Genomic DNA, 12680 nt, shown 5'->3' with positions numbered 1-12680 from the left:
GGAATTAATGCAGGAAAAACCTCTGTGCTTCCCAGTCCCTGCCCAACACACCCCAATTCTTTATTGGGAGCACAAGTCCTATTCTTATCGTATAAACTTAATGATTTGGTACAGTTATGTTTTATAGAAAAGCTTTGCAACACATGTACCTGTCCCAGCATCAAGAGCAACCCTCAGCACTCCCACCACCCCCACAAAAAATGCCACCTAATGCTAAAAGACACGAAACGTGCAAAAAGCATTAATTCAACACTAAAAAGGTCAGTAAAGAACCGATTTAGAAAACAGTCCCCTCATAATCTGCACGGGGAGAGGCTCCGGGATGCCAAGGCAAACTCAGAGATCAACACATTCTCATCCTTGCCATGGCTTTACCTGCGGCCACCAAGCACCTGCCCTCCAGTACATCACGCACTGAAACATCACTCCAATTCCCATACATCATAAATAGATACACTAAATCGTATTTTTACCTCACTGAAAAGGGGGGGGGGGGGGAGGGGAGGGGGGCCAGGCAGCAACCCCAAACCAAAAAGCCCGCCGTCGACACCGACTCTTATATACCCTCGGCCGGCTCGGGATTGGCGGGTGCCGTGAGGCGATCGCAGCGCTGATTGGACAGCGGGGGGCGGGCCCCGCCCCCCCGCCCCGCCCTCAGGGGAGCGCTGAGGGCCTGGGGGGGGGGGCGGTGCGCGAGTCTCTCCCGTTCCCGCTTCCCGCGGCCGAACACAGGGGTCCTGTGAGGGGGAGGAAACACCGTGTCCCGAATCCCAGCAAAACCCCGCTTTCCTGCCTTTCATTTCAGAGCCAAGCACTAATTTGGTGTTTGCTGAATTGGATATGGAGTGAGACAAGGTGTTTGCTCGTGGGAGAAATGTTCCTCCTGGGCATAAAATCTGAGTTGTTCTCTAGGTCAAATGAACATTGTGAGGTAAAAATGAGTGAGTAAGTAGTGGACAGGCAGAGAAAATTTTTGGAGCAAATCTGAGATAGTCTATAGTGCAGAGAATGAACATTTTGAGGTAAACTGAGGTAAGCAGTGGCGAACAGTAGGGAATGTCAAAATGTGGAAGTCACTCCCATTTACCTGAAGGAGGACTGCCCTGGGGAATGACCGTACCTGGGGCTTGGCTCCTGGAGGGCCTTACAGAATAAGCCGCTAGTGCCCTGTGATCCTGTGCTGGTCCTTGCACAAATCCCATTCCTCACCCGCTCCAGGAGCTCCCAACGTCACTCTCGTACCTGCTGATGTCTGTCAGCTCTAATGGGCCCCCAAGGGTTTTCTCTCCTACTCATATTAAAATTTCAGTCTTTTTGGGTGACTCATATCCCCCCAAAAATCAATTTGAGTTCCCCAAAAAACATACCCCAAAAGACTTTCTTTAATCCTTTATTTCTCAAATTTCCACTTCTATTTATTTCTCTAGCTGCAATAATAATGAATAGGACAGAAATAACAAAGACAAAGGGGAATAAATGGAATGTGATGGGAAAAGTTTAATTTTGTCATTTGGGCAGAACCCAGCTGGCGTTCACAATGTCCAGGCAGAAGCAACATGAGCACAACCACAAGAAAACCCAGGGACTGGTGGGTTCCAGACTGTGTCTCCAGTATTTCAGTCTGTGAGAGTTACAGGATAAGGGATTACTCCCAGGCTGAAATGTGACCGCAAATATTGTTCAGGCAACCCTCTTCCAGCTGCTCTGAGAGATCTAGAGAGTCACAGCGTGTTTCACTTGATCCCATTGTTGCAGGGCTCTTTGAGATCATCCATGATCAAGTCCTGCTGGTTATTCACCCCATTTCCTTTCGTAACTGGCTTCCCCTCCTCTGTAGCTGTTTGAGAGGCTTCATCCTGGAGTGCCTGGCAGTGGGCAGCTGGCAGGATGGCGTTGCTTTGTCCTTGCTGGGAACAGAGCACCCTGGAGCAGAGCTGGAACTTGAAGACAGCCTGGAAGCCCCGTCGGAAGTTTTCATTGCAGAACCCGTAGATGATGGGGTTGATGCTGCTGTTGAAGAAGGCCAGCCAGTGAGCAAAGGGATAAATGTAGATGTTGATGAGCTGCAGCTGGAGGTCGGAAAGGCTGGCGTAGTCCGAGAGCAGCATCAGAGTCCACAGGGGAAGCCAGGACACCGTGAAAAGCAAAGTCACAACAATGAGCATTTTGATGACCTTCTGTTTCCTCTTCCACATGCTGTGCCGCTGCTCCTGGCTGCGCTTCCCTGCCCCAGGCATGGCTGTGTGGGAGAGGGAAATGCTGATCCTGGCGTACATGATAACAATGAGTGACAGGGGAGCCAGGTAGATGTTGGCAAAGAGAACCGTCGTGTAGATCTTCCTCATTCCCGGCTCAGGCCACTCCTCCCGGCACCAGAACACCGGCCGGGTGGCATTGCCAGAGCCCAGGAGCACTCGGAAATGCTTCTCCTCCTGCACCTGCAGCAGGACGGCCGAGGGACACATGATGGCCACGGCCAGGATCCAGATGACCGCGATGATGGCCACGGCAGCGGGAATGGTCAGCTTCTGCTTGAACGGATGCACAATGCACCGGAACCTGGGGCAGAGAAGCTGTTTAAGGAATGCTTCATCACCCAGGCAAGCAGGCGCGCGCATTTTAAATCGTCTGTTTTTCAGCAAGCAGAGATGGAATCATCTCCTCATCCTCCCTGTCAGTTGCTGCCTGTGCTGCTCCATTTAACCAAGGCAGGTATTAACACCTCTGCTTCACGGCTGAGGAAGAAAACAGTTCCAGGTGGGCCGGGATAGCCCAGTTCCACCATCTTTAAGAGATACCAGTGGAGGAGCAAATTGCTCTTTAGATTTGGCCCCCCCTTTTTTTTTTTTCTTAATAGCCATAGGAGCAAAATGCATCTGATTTACTGAGGTGTTGGGAGGGTTAATGAGTGGGCTCAGCATGGCCAGGGGGCCAGGGGGAGATGAGAGTGATGGTTAGAGACTCTGCATCATCTTACCTGTCCACAGCAATAGCAACCAGAGTGAAGACGGAGGCAGAAACAGAGATTCCTTGGACCATTCCACTCATTTTGCACACCAGACTCCCAAAGGGCCACCCTGGAAGGAAACGGGCAGTTGGAAGTGCTGCCATCTCACTGCAGGACTCTGCTTATAATCATTTGCTCTCATCTTCCATTTCCTGATAGAATGATAGACTCATGGAGTGGTTCGGATTGGAAGGGAACTCCTAGCGACCATGGAGTTCCAACCATGGCCAGGAACACCACGCCGTGGGCAGGGACACCTTGCACTAGACCTCACCTCTGACTGCAGTGACCCGGAATGCCCACAGAGCCCCTCTGACACGTGGCCCCGGCTCTCCCCGCCCCGCGAGCGCCCCAGCCCACCTGCAATGATGTTGTCCAGGAGGGTGGTAGGCATGCAGAAGAGCCCCACCAGCAAGTCACTGACGGCCAGGTTCAGGATGAACAGGTTGGTGACCGTGCGCATGTGTTTGCTCCATAGGATGATGAAACAAACCCCCCCGTTGCCCACCATGCAGAGGAGGAAGATGAGGAGGTAGGAGGTGATGAAGACAGCGGCCACAGAAGGCTGGTGGAGGTAGAAGTCCACGTAGGAGACATTGCCTTCCAAGTAGAGGTACTTGTATGTCCCGTTATAATTCAGCGCCTGAGGCCAATCCAACGAAGACTTTGAGTCCATTTTCTTCCCCGTGCTCTAATGTGCCCTAAAAAGACACTTGTGAAAAGGTCATTTTAGTCTGCTTGCAGTTGATATGAAGGAATGGGATATTATCATTTAATATGGGATATTTTTATTTCTATATTATTAGTGCTGTTATCTGCTTTGGGTACACTGTGTGCTGAAATAAGTGTAAAGCTCACATGCTCTTGGGCAGTGGTGAGGTGGCTGAGCAACAATCACTGAAAAATCACTAATTCAATCACTGAAGAACAGGGATTAGAGCTTTCTGAAGTGGCACAAACCTTCTGCCTGCATGTATCCAAATCCAGCCCCATTTCATGAACATGAGATGGTTTTGTGTACAGTTGGTTGATTTAATTCCCTGCTCACAAGCTACATAACTCAAAGTCTGCAGTCAAGAAGGACCACACTATGTTTAAAACATGCTGAGATACAAGAGAGCTGGGTTAATTTCCAAGCAGGTAACTTGACTTGGAGGCAGCATTCCAAACTTTCTTTCCACATGTATTTTGTCTCCCAGATGAGGATGCTTAAAGAAGCAGGGGGTGGAGCAAGCAAGGGAGCAGCAAGATTAACTGGTGGCAGAAGGCATGAAATTAAAGTATGAGCGAAGGTGCTTTTAAGATGCTTCAAATTCCTTAATAGAAATGGAATTTAAATTAAGGCACAAGTATCCAAATCCTGATGAGCTTGTATGAACAGCAAAGCCTCTGCAAGTGTTTTACTTTCAGGAAGCAAGTGCAGTAAAAAAAAGTATTTATACTGCTCTGCCTCAGGTTTGGAACAAGCAGAGTAGTGAAAACCCATCATGTTCTGGTCTCTTGTGCCCGTTTAGAAATGAGCAGCAGTGCAGCGTTTTAATGGGTCTGTATTTTACATACTCATTAAATGCCTGCACAGTGAGGTACAGAGACAAAAATCTGGAATCCCTCACCAAAACCTGCTGCTTGTATGTTGGAAAAAGTGTAGGAATAGTTGTACATTCTGTGGGGCTGTCCTTATGGAGAAAGGCTTATTTATCTTTATTAGTTTTTAGTCAACATGCTTTCAAAATTATTGCAAGTACCTCTATTGAAATGTCTGACGTGCCAAATGCTTTCCCCGGCCAGCGCTCAGAGTCAGCCTTGTGGGAAGAGCTTCAATGCCGATTTTCCTGATTCCTGATCCTGAGGAAGCAGCACTGGTGCACTTGCAGCCAAACATGAGCTCAAGATGGGAAACGCTGGCAGAATGCAAATACAGATATTTGGCAATACAAGTTGACACTGTTCCTTTAATCCCAGACCTGGAGCTGTGCTTTATAAATCTCAGGAGATGCTGTCTCACTCCATTTAAAGCCAGCATTCCTCCTGCTCCCTTGGACTTATTGTTGCTCCCTTTGCTGCTCTTCCCCACATTATTATTATTATTATTATTATTATTATTATTATTATTAACTACTAATTTTCTTCCATAATCCTTTTGCTTTTGAGAGGAGTTGCTTTAGGTAGACACTCTGGCCCGGAGAAGGTGGCTTTTGGCTCCCACCGCATTCCCAGTCCCCATGCCCAGCTGTCCCAGTTGTCCCTGTGCTGTCCCCAGCAGGTCAGGCAGACGTGCCTTTCCTTCCTTACCTGCTGGAGTTTGGCTTTTAGAGGGGTCTCTGATGGTCTGCAGCAGAAGTTCTTGGTCATTCCATGACAGGATCGTCCCTTATCACACTAAAAGCAGGAGGAATAATCATTATTTTGGAAACATAGTTTGTGTTTTCTCTCTTTTTCTGACACCGTGTTGTGAAGCAGCGGCGCCCAATCTCTTCTGTAATGATCTCTGGAATAGTTTTTGTTCCTAACTGGTAAACAAGAAGTAGTAAACAGCCTCGAGGCAAAACTGGAGCTGAGTCTCATCCCAGTTGCACTAATGAAATTTTGGCTGTGGCAGACACGGGGAAGTTTCTGTACAAACCCTGCAGATCACAGGAAATGGAAAAGCTCCACAGATTTTTATTATCCTGAAGCTGAGAGGGAGGAGGATTGGCTGGAAGGAGAAATTAAGCCAGTGCCTTGTGTTTTCACAGGGTCCTTGCCGGCTAAAACAAGCAGTGATAAATAATTGAGAGAGGCACAGAGGACAGAAACATAAATCATCCAAGAAAAGAAAAAAAAATAGTGCAATAGCTAATTGTAATAAGATGATAAACAACAGCAATTCGCTTCCGCATGGTAACTTGACAAGAGCAAGGCCTCACTTCTTCATTCGATCTATCAGAGAAAATCTGCAAAGGAATAAAGTGGGAGCCTCCCTGAGTGAAAACCTGCCCCGGCTCATGTAGTGTTTCCAGACACACGAGGCTCATTCGTGGCTGCTGGAATCCCAGTCACAGCCTCCGTAGACAAATACACAGTGTAACGTCTCACAGCCTGACCAGGACAATCTCGTACCTCTGCATACAGAAAATCAGGTTTCCACTGTTAAAGTAAGAGGTCCAGCTGATTATGAAGTGATGGAATTATTTACATATTGGGCAGATGGAGGAAATCCCCTGGAGCGGCCACCACTGCTTCACCTCTGTGCACGACCCGCTGGGTTTGTCATCTTGATTTTTATGAGTAAAATATCCTCACAGAATCCTCTGAGGCTGGAACCTTCAGAGATGGGAAGAACAGCAGGAGCATGTTGTTGTAGAAAAAGAAACTTTAATGTAGTAAGTGCTAAAAAAATTGTTCTTCCCTTGTCCTGAGCTCTGTAATCAGTAATGGCACAACAAGAAGAGATTTCCCAGGGACCTTGGGAAATGATCCCTGGTCTGCTGAAAAGTGAGAAAGTCCCAGGGGCAAAATGCAGCCCCTGAAGGATGGCAAAAAGACCAAGACGTTGGTCTGTGAGTGTCTGAGAAATAAGGGAGAGAGAAATTTATGGATCATCCTCTGCCTCAGGGAACCAGGAAGAGCCAATGACTAAAAAACTAAAATGCTGTTGCACAGGGAACCCGTGCACAGACCATGGGAATCTGGGCTCATCTTTGCTTCTCTTCCAGAGCAAGAGGGGCCTGCAGCCACACCAAACCCCCCATTCCCAGTGCCTGGGGCTCAGGCACGGGACAGGGAGTGGTGCAGGAAGCGTTGGGTCTGGGTCATGCAGGGCTGGAGCTGCCACGTACAAACTCTGGGGATGTTCATGAATTAAAATAATGGAACTTACTCTTCAAGTATTTAACTTTTTCATCCATCAGAATTTCCATGATATTTTATACGACATACCTCAGAGTGCTTTATCTCCAAATAAGCCCGAATATCCCAGTAGGTTTTCAGCTAGGAGAAAAGAGCTGTGGAAGAAAAAACACCCTAAAAATAGCCAGTTGCAATAAAATAATTTTTTCTTACTGACATTTACTTTCATGAAGAAAAACAAGTGCTGAGAAGCAAATTCCTCATTTTGAAATGGGCAATCCCAGGGAGATATGCCAATCTTGGAGTTGCACACAGAGCTCTTCTCAATGGGCTTAAACTGCTTATCCTCCCATCAGAGTCATTTATCTGCACAGTCTGAGCTGGGGCCAAAGAAAATAGTTTGTCAAGGTATTTCTTTTTTAAAGATCTCAAACTTTAAATGATATGAAACAAGGCTATCAGCGGGATGACTGTAATAAACACAAGACTTACTTGCAGATTACTCATCCACTTGAGATGGGAACAGAAAACATTTCTTCCAAAGCCAAATCCCAAATGTAAATCAGGAGATGCAAATGGCAGGTGAGGCATTCACAGCAAGTTTCTTATGGCTCTGTATTTATATATATATCTATCATTTCCACCCTGCTTCATTAGAGCCGAAGCTGCTTGCCTATTCCTTGTCATTATACTCTTTTTTTTTTTTTTACTTCATGCTCAGTCAACCTTTAAGCTTCTGAATATATTTGTTTTTCCTATTTGATGTGTCACAGGCTGTTTAAAATTTTAACTAAAATCTCATCCAGCTGTTCCCTGAAATCAGGTTAAAGTAATATTTCCACACTCAGGCACACTTATGCAAGCCACTTTATTGAGAAGCCTGGCAAGCAATAAGATTTTAGCTGCCTTATCTTGGAAGCAAGTCCCTGTTTTAAAAGCTTTCCGTAGGCAATTACTGAAGTTCTCCCGGGATCCAGTCTCTTAAGCATCGGTTTCCCATCCATCATTGGAAACAGGGCAGGGACCCCACGAAATATCTGGACTGGTCGCAGCTTTTTCCCTGGAGAGATGCTCTAGCAGCGTTTAGCAGTGAGTGCTGGGGTTTAGTCTACAGAAACAGCTAAATCAGTGATCCCTGCCGGGCTCTTTGCAGCAGTAAACGCCCCACTAATGGGAGATGAGCCTCCTAAACTGCACCTTTCAATTCAGCCTCTGCTCATGAGTCACTCCCTGACAGCCCTGTCATTTGGGGCACTGAAACTGAGGAGAGTAATTGGGGAACAGATAGAAAGGGGTGGGAAAAAAAACAACCTGAAAAGCGGGACAATCGTGAGATAGTCCCAGTGGAAGATAGAATTGGCAAACAAAATAAGTGCTTTAGGAGCCCATCGGGCAGTGAGAGCTAATTCACCAGGTACGGCAGGTAGTTTATGTCCCCCCCAAAATGGGGGGCACAGAGGATCCTGTAATCACTGAAAAGTGAATGAGCAGAGGAAAACCAAACCAATCCCAACGCACAGAGCACATCACAAGGGTTCTTCGCACCAGGTGATGTCTCTGCTTCGAGTGAAAAATGAGCAAGAGGCATAGAATTGTTTGGTTTCAATGTCTTTTGGCACAGAAATGTCATTGCCCTCTGTGAGGCAGGCATGAGAGCAAACAGCCCGTGAGCTGGGCACACGAGGGATCTGACTTAGAGCTTGTTACAACAAAGAGCATTTGACCCCTCACCCAAGTTCCTGGGCTGTGGAGTATTGGATTATCCCCCTAGAAATTAGGCAGAGCAGCCTTCCTGGCCCACGGGCAGAATAGGTGAGCTCCCTGTGCAGCACGTTGGGCTGGACCCTTAACACTTCATCACATCCCAACGTTGATTTGCCCAGAGGCAACATCTTTAGTCTTAAATAACTGTGCAGGCTGCACAGGAGAAGAACTGTCTGTGAAGGTTTAAATGCCCAGTGTCACCTCTCTAGAGAGATAATGGCTGTGGAAGGGCTGAACTCTCCCTGTACCTTCCTACCTTCTGACTGTTCCCTTTTACATCACCATCCACATCCACGCAGGGACTTTAAATACTCATTGATTTTTTTCTGTGAGCTGCTCTGAGGATTTGAATCCTTTTGGTGCTCCTGAATTGCCATTTACTGCTGCCTTCGTGACTTGATTTTAATTAATACCAAATTGTAAGCTTCACCAGGATAACATGGATAGGTACCTGTGATTGATGTCAGGAGTTTGACATGCTGAGAGGTTACCTCGGAAACCTCTTGGTTTGACTCCAGTTGAAGCCAATTCTGTTCAGTAAGTGACAGCTGCAACCCATGGTTGTCCGAACAGCAAGGACTGGAAGTCAGTTTTCCTTGCTAGGATTTTCATTAGGAAAAAAGCAGCAGCTCAGGTCCATTCTTTTGGAATGAGGTGCCATCTTACAGGTACCTACCTACCAGCCTCAGGAAATGCTCCTCCTTTGCTCAGAGTTACACTCAATCCCCCTTTTTCCAGCAGAACACCCCAAACTGATCTCACTGCATTTTATAATTTGCAGCCCCTGAGGTGGTTCAGATTTAAAGGATAACACGAGGTACTTCAAGCTCCAGATGCTTTTCTCCTACTGGAGGTACCTGCTACTGATAGAAAAGCCAAATAAAACGATGTAAACTTGTCTTAGTCACGGAGGAAAAAATGAACAGCCACAGGCTCTTTTTTTTCCCAATCCTGGAGCTCTGCAGAGTGGTCCAGCTCCTAGTCCAGGTGGATTGGCCCTGCGAGCAGCAGCAATATGGGCGCTGGTGGGGGCTGTGTGTGTCCCCCAGCTCTGGAAGCCCTAAGCCAGAGGGTCAGAGGCACCTGCTGCCACTCCCGTCCCCCTCCAGTGCCTGAACTGCTCCGTATTCCAGCCTTGCCCACCCCGGGACCAACTTCGGCAGCACAAGGGGGGTTCTTGCCAGCAGGCAGGTCCCTGGCATCACCACGATCCCCATGCAGGCAGCGTTGTGCCCCCCCAGTAAATCAGGGCACCCCCAGGCAGTGGACCCAGCATCCCACCTCCCCGCACACAAAGACCTGTTGCTAACAAAGCTCCTGCAGTTTTCCCTCAGCTCCCAGCTCCAGCAGGGAGGCAGGAACAGCCCAGCTCCAGCCAAAAGCAGCCCGCAGCCCACTCCCCCAGGGTACCCCGCTTACAGGTGCCGGAGCTCCGCCGCAGCCGCTGGTTCGGCGCAGGCAGGAAGGAGACTGCAGCCCCTGGCGCAGCGGAGAGGGCTCCCGGAGCCCCTGCAGCTCCTGCCTCAGGCAGGGAGGAGGGACAGGAGGAAGGAGGGAGCCGAGAGCCCAGCTCAAAGCCAGGCGCCAAGCGCCGGGGCTCCAAGGCAGTCACCTGCAGCCACCGCTGGCTTGGGGGGGTGCCTGGGTGGAAGTTTCTCGGATATGTTCCATTGCAGAGTCTCCCTGCTGTGCTCTGTTTGAAGCATCCCTTTGCCTGGGGAAGCTCATTCCCAGGGTCAGGAACTCACAGTTACCTCTGCAGGTGCCACCCCCGACACCCCCCATCCATTACAGTCCAGATTCTCCCCGGTGCTCTGAATGCTCCCAGCACAGCGGCATCTCTTGGACTCTGCTCCTACCTGCTGAGCTCCAGCATTTAGATCCAGGCTCTCCAGAGATTCCAGCTTTTAAATCAGGAGCCTGGGAAAAGAACAGTCTGTGTGGCCCAGGAGAAACCAGGTGGCTCTTGTAGCTGAAATGGTAGGTTTTGCCTTACCTGCATAAGGTTTTTCTGGAAAGAAAAACAGCATCCCAAGGACAGGCTATAGGAGAACAGGCTTCCAATTAATGATTTCATGGATGTAGGAATTATTCTTTAACAATAATGAATTCTCTATTTTTTACACTCCCCTTTTTATTCCTGGAGTAGTTTAAAAATTATTCCTTTAGCCAATCATTTAAATTTGAGAGGAAAAACAATTATGCCAATATAAATTTAAACCAACAAACTGCTTTCCAGCATAACTCAGTGTGGAATTGTAACAAGTCCGTGTGGAATCATTGTGTGCTATAAATGGAGGATAAGAAGCTCCAGCCATGCAGAGACATTGTATTAAGGGCAGCTTTGCCACATGTGATGCAGCAAATGGAATCCCAGGATCCTGAGGCGCTCACAACCGGGTGCTGTAAGGAACCACAGTTAGAGAAACCTCTGACCGAGACAGGATCCCGAAGGCCTTGCATCCAGCTAAGAGGAATTTGTCTAAAATTCCTACCCCAGCTCTCCCTGCACACACACACTGCTGCAGTTCTCTGTCTCCCCATCACTTTCCCTGATTCACATTCCCTCTGCCTGGAGGCCCAAAACAAGGCCACTTCACTTTGGAATCCAAAGAGTTTCAGATAGAAAGGTGTTATTCACGTAAGCAACAAAATAACCGCAATGCAGGGCATTGAGATTTGCAGGGAATCGCTTTCTGCTTCCCACATACCCCGTGGAACATCAACACTGAATCTTCATCGCAGATTATTGCAGAATACTGTCTTTTTCCTTTTAAAAACAACTCAGTGAGCAGCAGGGCTGATCCATGTCCCAGGACACTTCCATGTCTTTTCAACGCCGGCCGCGCCATCTGCTGGGAGCACAAAGAAGGACACGACGCGAAAAAAACGCAAGGGGAGATCATAGAACCATCATGGAATCCCAGAACGGTTTGGGTTGGAAAGGACCTCAAGGATCATCCAGAGCCTGTTCACGCAGGCTGCTGTCCATCGGCCCCTGATTGTGGATGGATATGGAAATGATGGAGGTGTTCAGGGAATGCTGATAGTTTTTCCCTCTGTTGGATAATCTGGTCATTAAAAAGGCTAATTGACTCTTCCAACAGGGAAACATTTATGCAAGAAGTGCCAAAAAAATTTTGAGTTGCTGGAAAATGAAATCTGCAAGTATCCAACTTAAAATCCCTCCGAACTGTCACCAGTCTGACTTCCATGGACTGGTCACATTGCCCAGATGTGTCCAGTCCAGCTGTAAATGCATTTGTCCATGGCGTAATTTATATTTTTTTCCTGGTAAAGAGCATCTGGATGATGGAGGGGCATGGGGGGGGGGGGGGGGGGGTCAGGAAGGAGTGTGAGGGGGTAGAGGACAGGAGGCTGAGGCCCCTGCACCTCCAACAGCGTCAAGGAGCGACTCCCGGGGCTCAAACGCCCTCGGTTCCACCCCACACACTTGAACCAGCCCCTCACCCTGGGGCTGCCTCGCTCCGCCCCCTGGGTCCCACCGTCTTTCACCTGTCTGGGCTCTGTCCTCAGCCCCAAAATGCAGGATTTGGGCTCTCTGATCAAAGTCTTAAATTGCCTGGATGAGCCTCATTTCGCACCCCAAGACAGGACTTGAGGCTGTTTCGCAGCCCTAAGACTGCCCAGGTGGGGCTGGTTCCAAGTGCCAACAATGCAGGACTTTGTTTCTGAGCCGAAGAAAATGCCTGATTTATTGATTACAGGACCCTAAAGCTGGCCAAATGAGCCTGGTGCCCCCCAAACACAGGACTCAGTCTCTGTTTCCAGGACATGAAAGTGCCTGGCCCAGCCTCACCCTGGGGTGCCCCTTTCTGATCCCCAAAATCCCACAACTCCTTCTTTCCCAGCTGGGTCTGGAGCTTCCAGCCACTGGAAATGGGGCTGGAAACAGGGAATTTGATCCCTGAACCCCCAGCCTGGACTCCCCCTCGGAGCCTCAAGTGTGACGTCAGGACAGGCTGGAGAGCCAGTGGTGTTGGGACATGAGATAAAGACGAGGATGGAGCCCATCCAGGATATCCCAGCATCCACGAGCACCCCAAGGACCCTGCTGTCC

At 48.6% G+C, this 12680-nt stretch overlaps 1 protein-coding gene across 2 annotated transcripts; it reads right to left on the bottom strand.

Annotated features, from left to right (window-relative positions):
- Positions 1 to 1376: 1376 nt before the first annotated feature.
- On the bottom strand, positions 1377 to 10010 carry NPFFR2 (neuropeptide FF receptor 2). Of its 2 annotated transcripts, none has more exons than XM_048304207.1 (5): positions 5300 to 10010; positions 4753 to 4908; positions 3368 to 3719; positions 2978 to 3077; positions 1377 to 2559 (listed from the first exon to the last, which is right to left on the bottom strand). In XM_048304207.1, the coding sequence occupies exons 3-5, from the start codon at positions 3681 to 3683 to the stop codon at positions 1734 to 1736; spliced, it is 1242 nt and encodes a 413-aa protein (XP_048160164.1). In that variant the 5' UTR covers positions 3684 to 3719; positions 4753 to 4908; positions 5300 to 10010; the 3' UTR covers positions 1377 to 1733. The 2 variants fall into 2 exon arrangements, with proteins under 2 accessions (XP_048160164.1, XP_048160165.1); XM_048304208.1 differs by having other exon boundaries at positions 3368 to 3708.
- Between the last annotated feature and the right edge of the window lie 2670 nt (positions 10011 to 12680).

The sequence above is a fragment of the Corvus hawaiiensis genome, chromosome 5 (genome assembly GCF_020740725.1).
Source record: "Corvus hawaiiensis isolate bCorHaw1 chromosome 5, bCorHaw1.pri.cur, whole genome shotgun sequence".
NCBI lineage: Eukaryota > Metazoa > Chordata > Aves > Passeriformes > Corvidae > Corvus > Corvus hawaiiensis.
Note: the sequence above shows the minus strand (reverse complement) of the source record. Positions and strands in the feature narration are given on the sequence as shown.

What these genes read in the sequence shown, in the direction of transcription:
- NPFFR2 (XM_048304207.1), bottom strand. Translation starts at nt 3,683, where the DNA reads ATGGACTCAAAGTCTTCGTTGGATTGGCCTCAGGCGCTGAATTATAAC. An exon ending in CCTGGACAACATCATTGCAG is followed by an intron (nt 3,078 to 3,367) that starts GTGGGCTGGGGC and finishes GTTTCCTTCCAG; the next exon opens with GGTGGCCCTTTGGGAGTCTG. An exon ending in GTTGCTATTGCTGTGGACAG is followed by an intron (nt 2,560 to 2,977) that starts GTAAGATGATGC and finishes TCTCTGCCCCAG; the next exon opens with GTTCCGGTGCATTGTGCATC.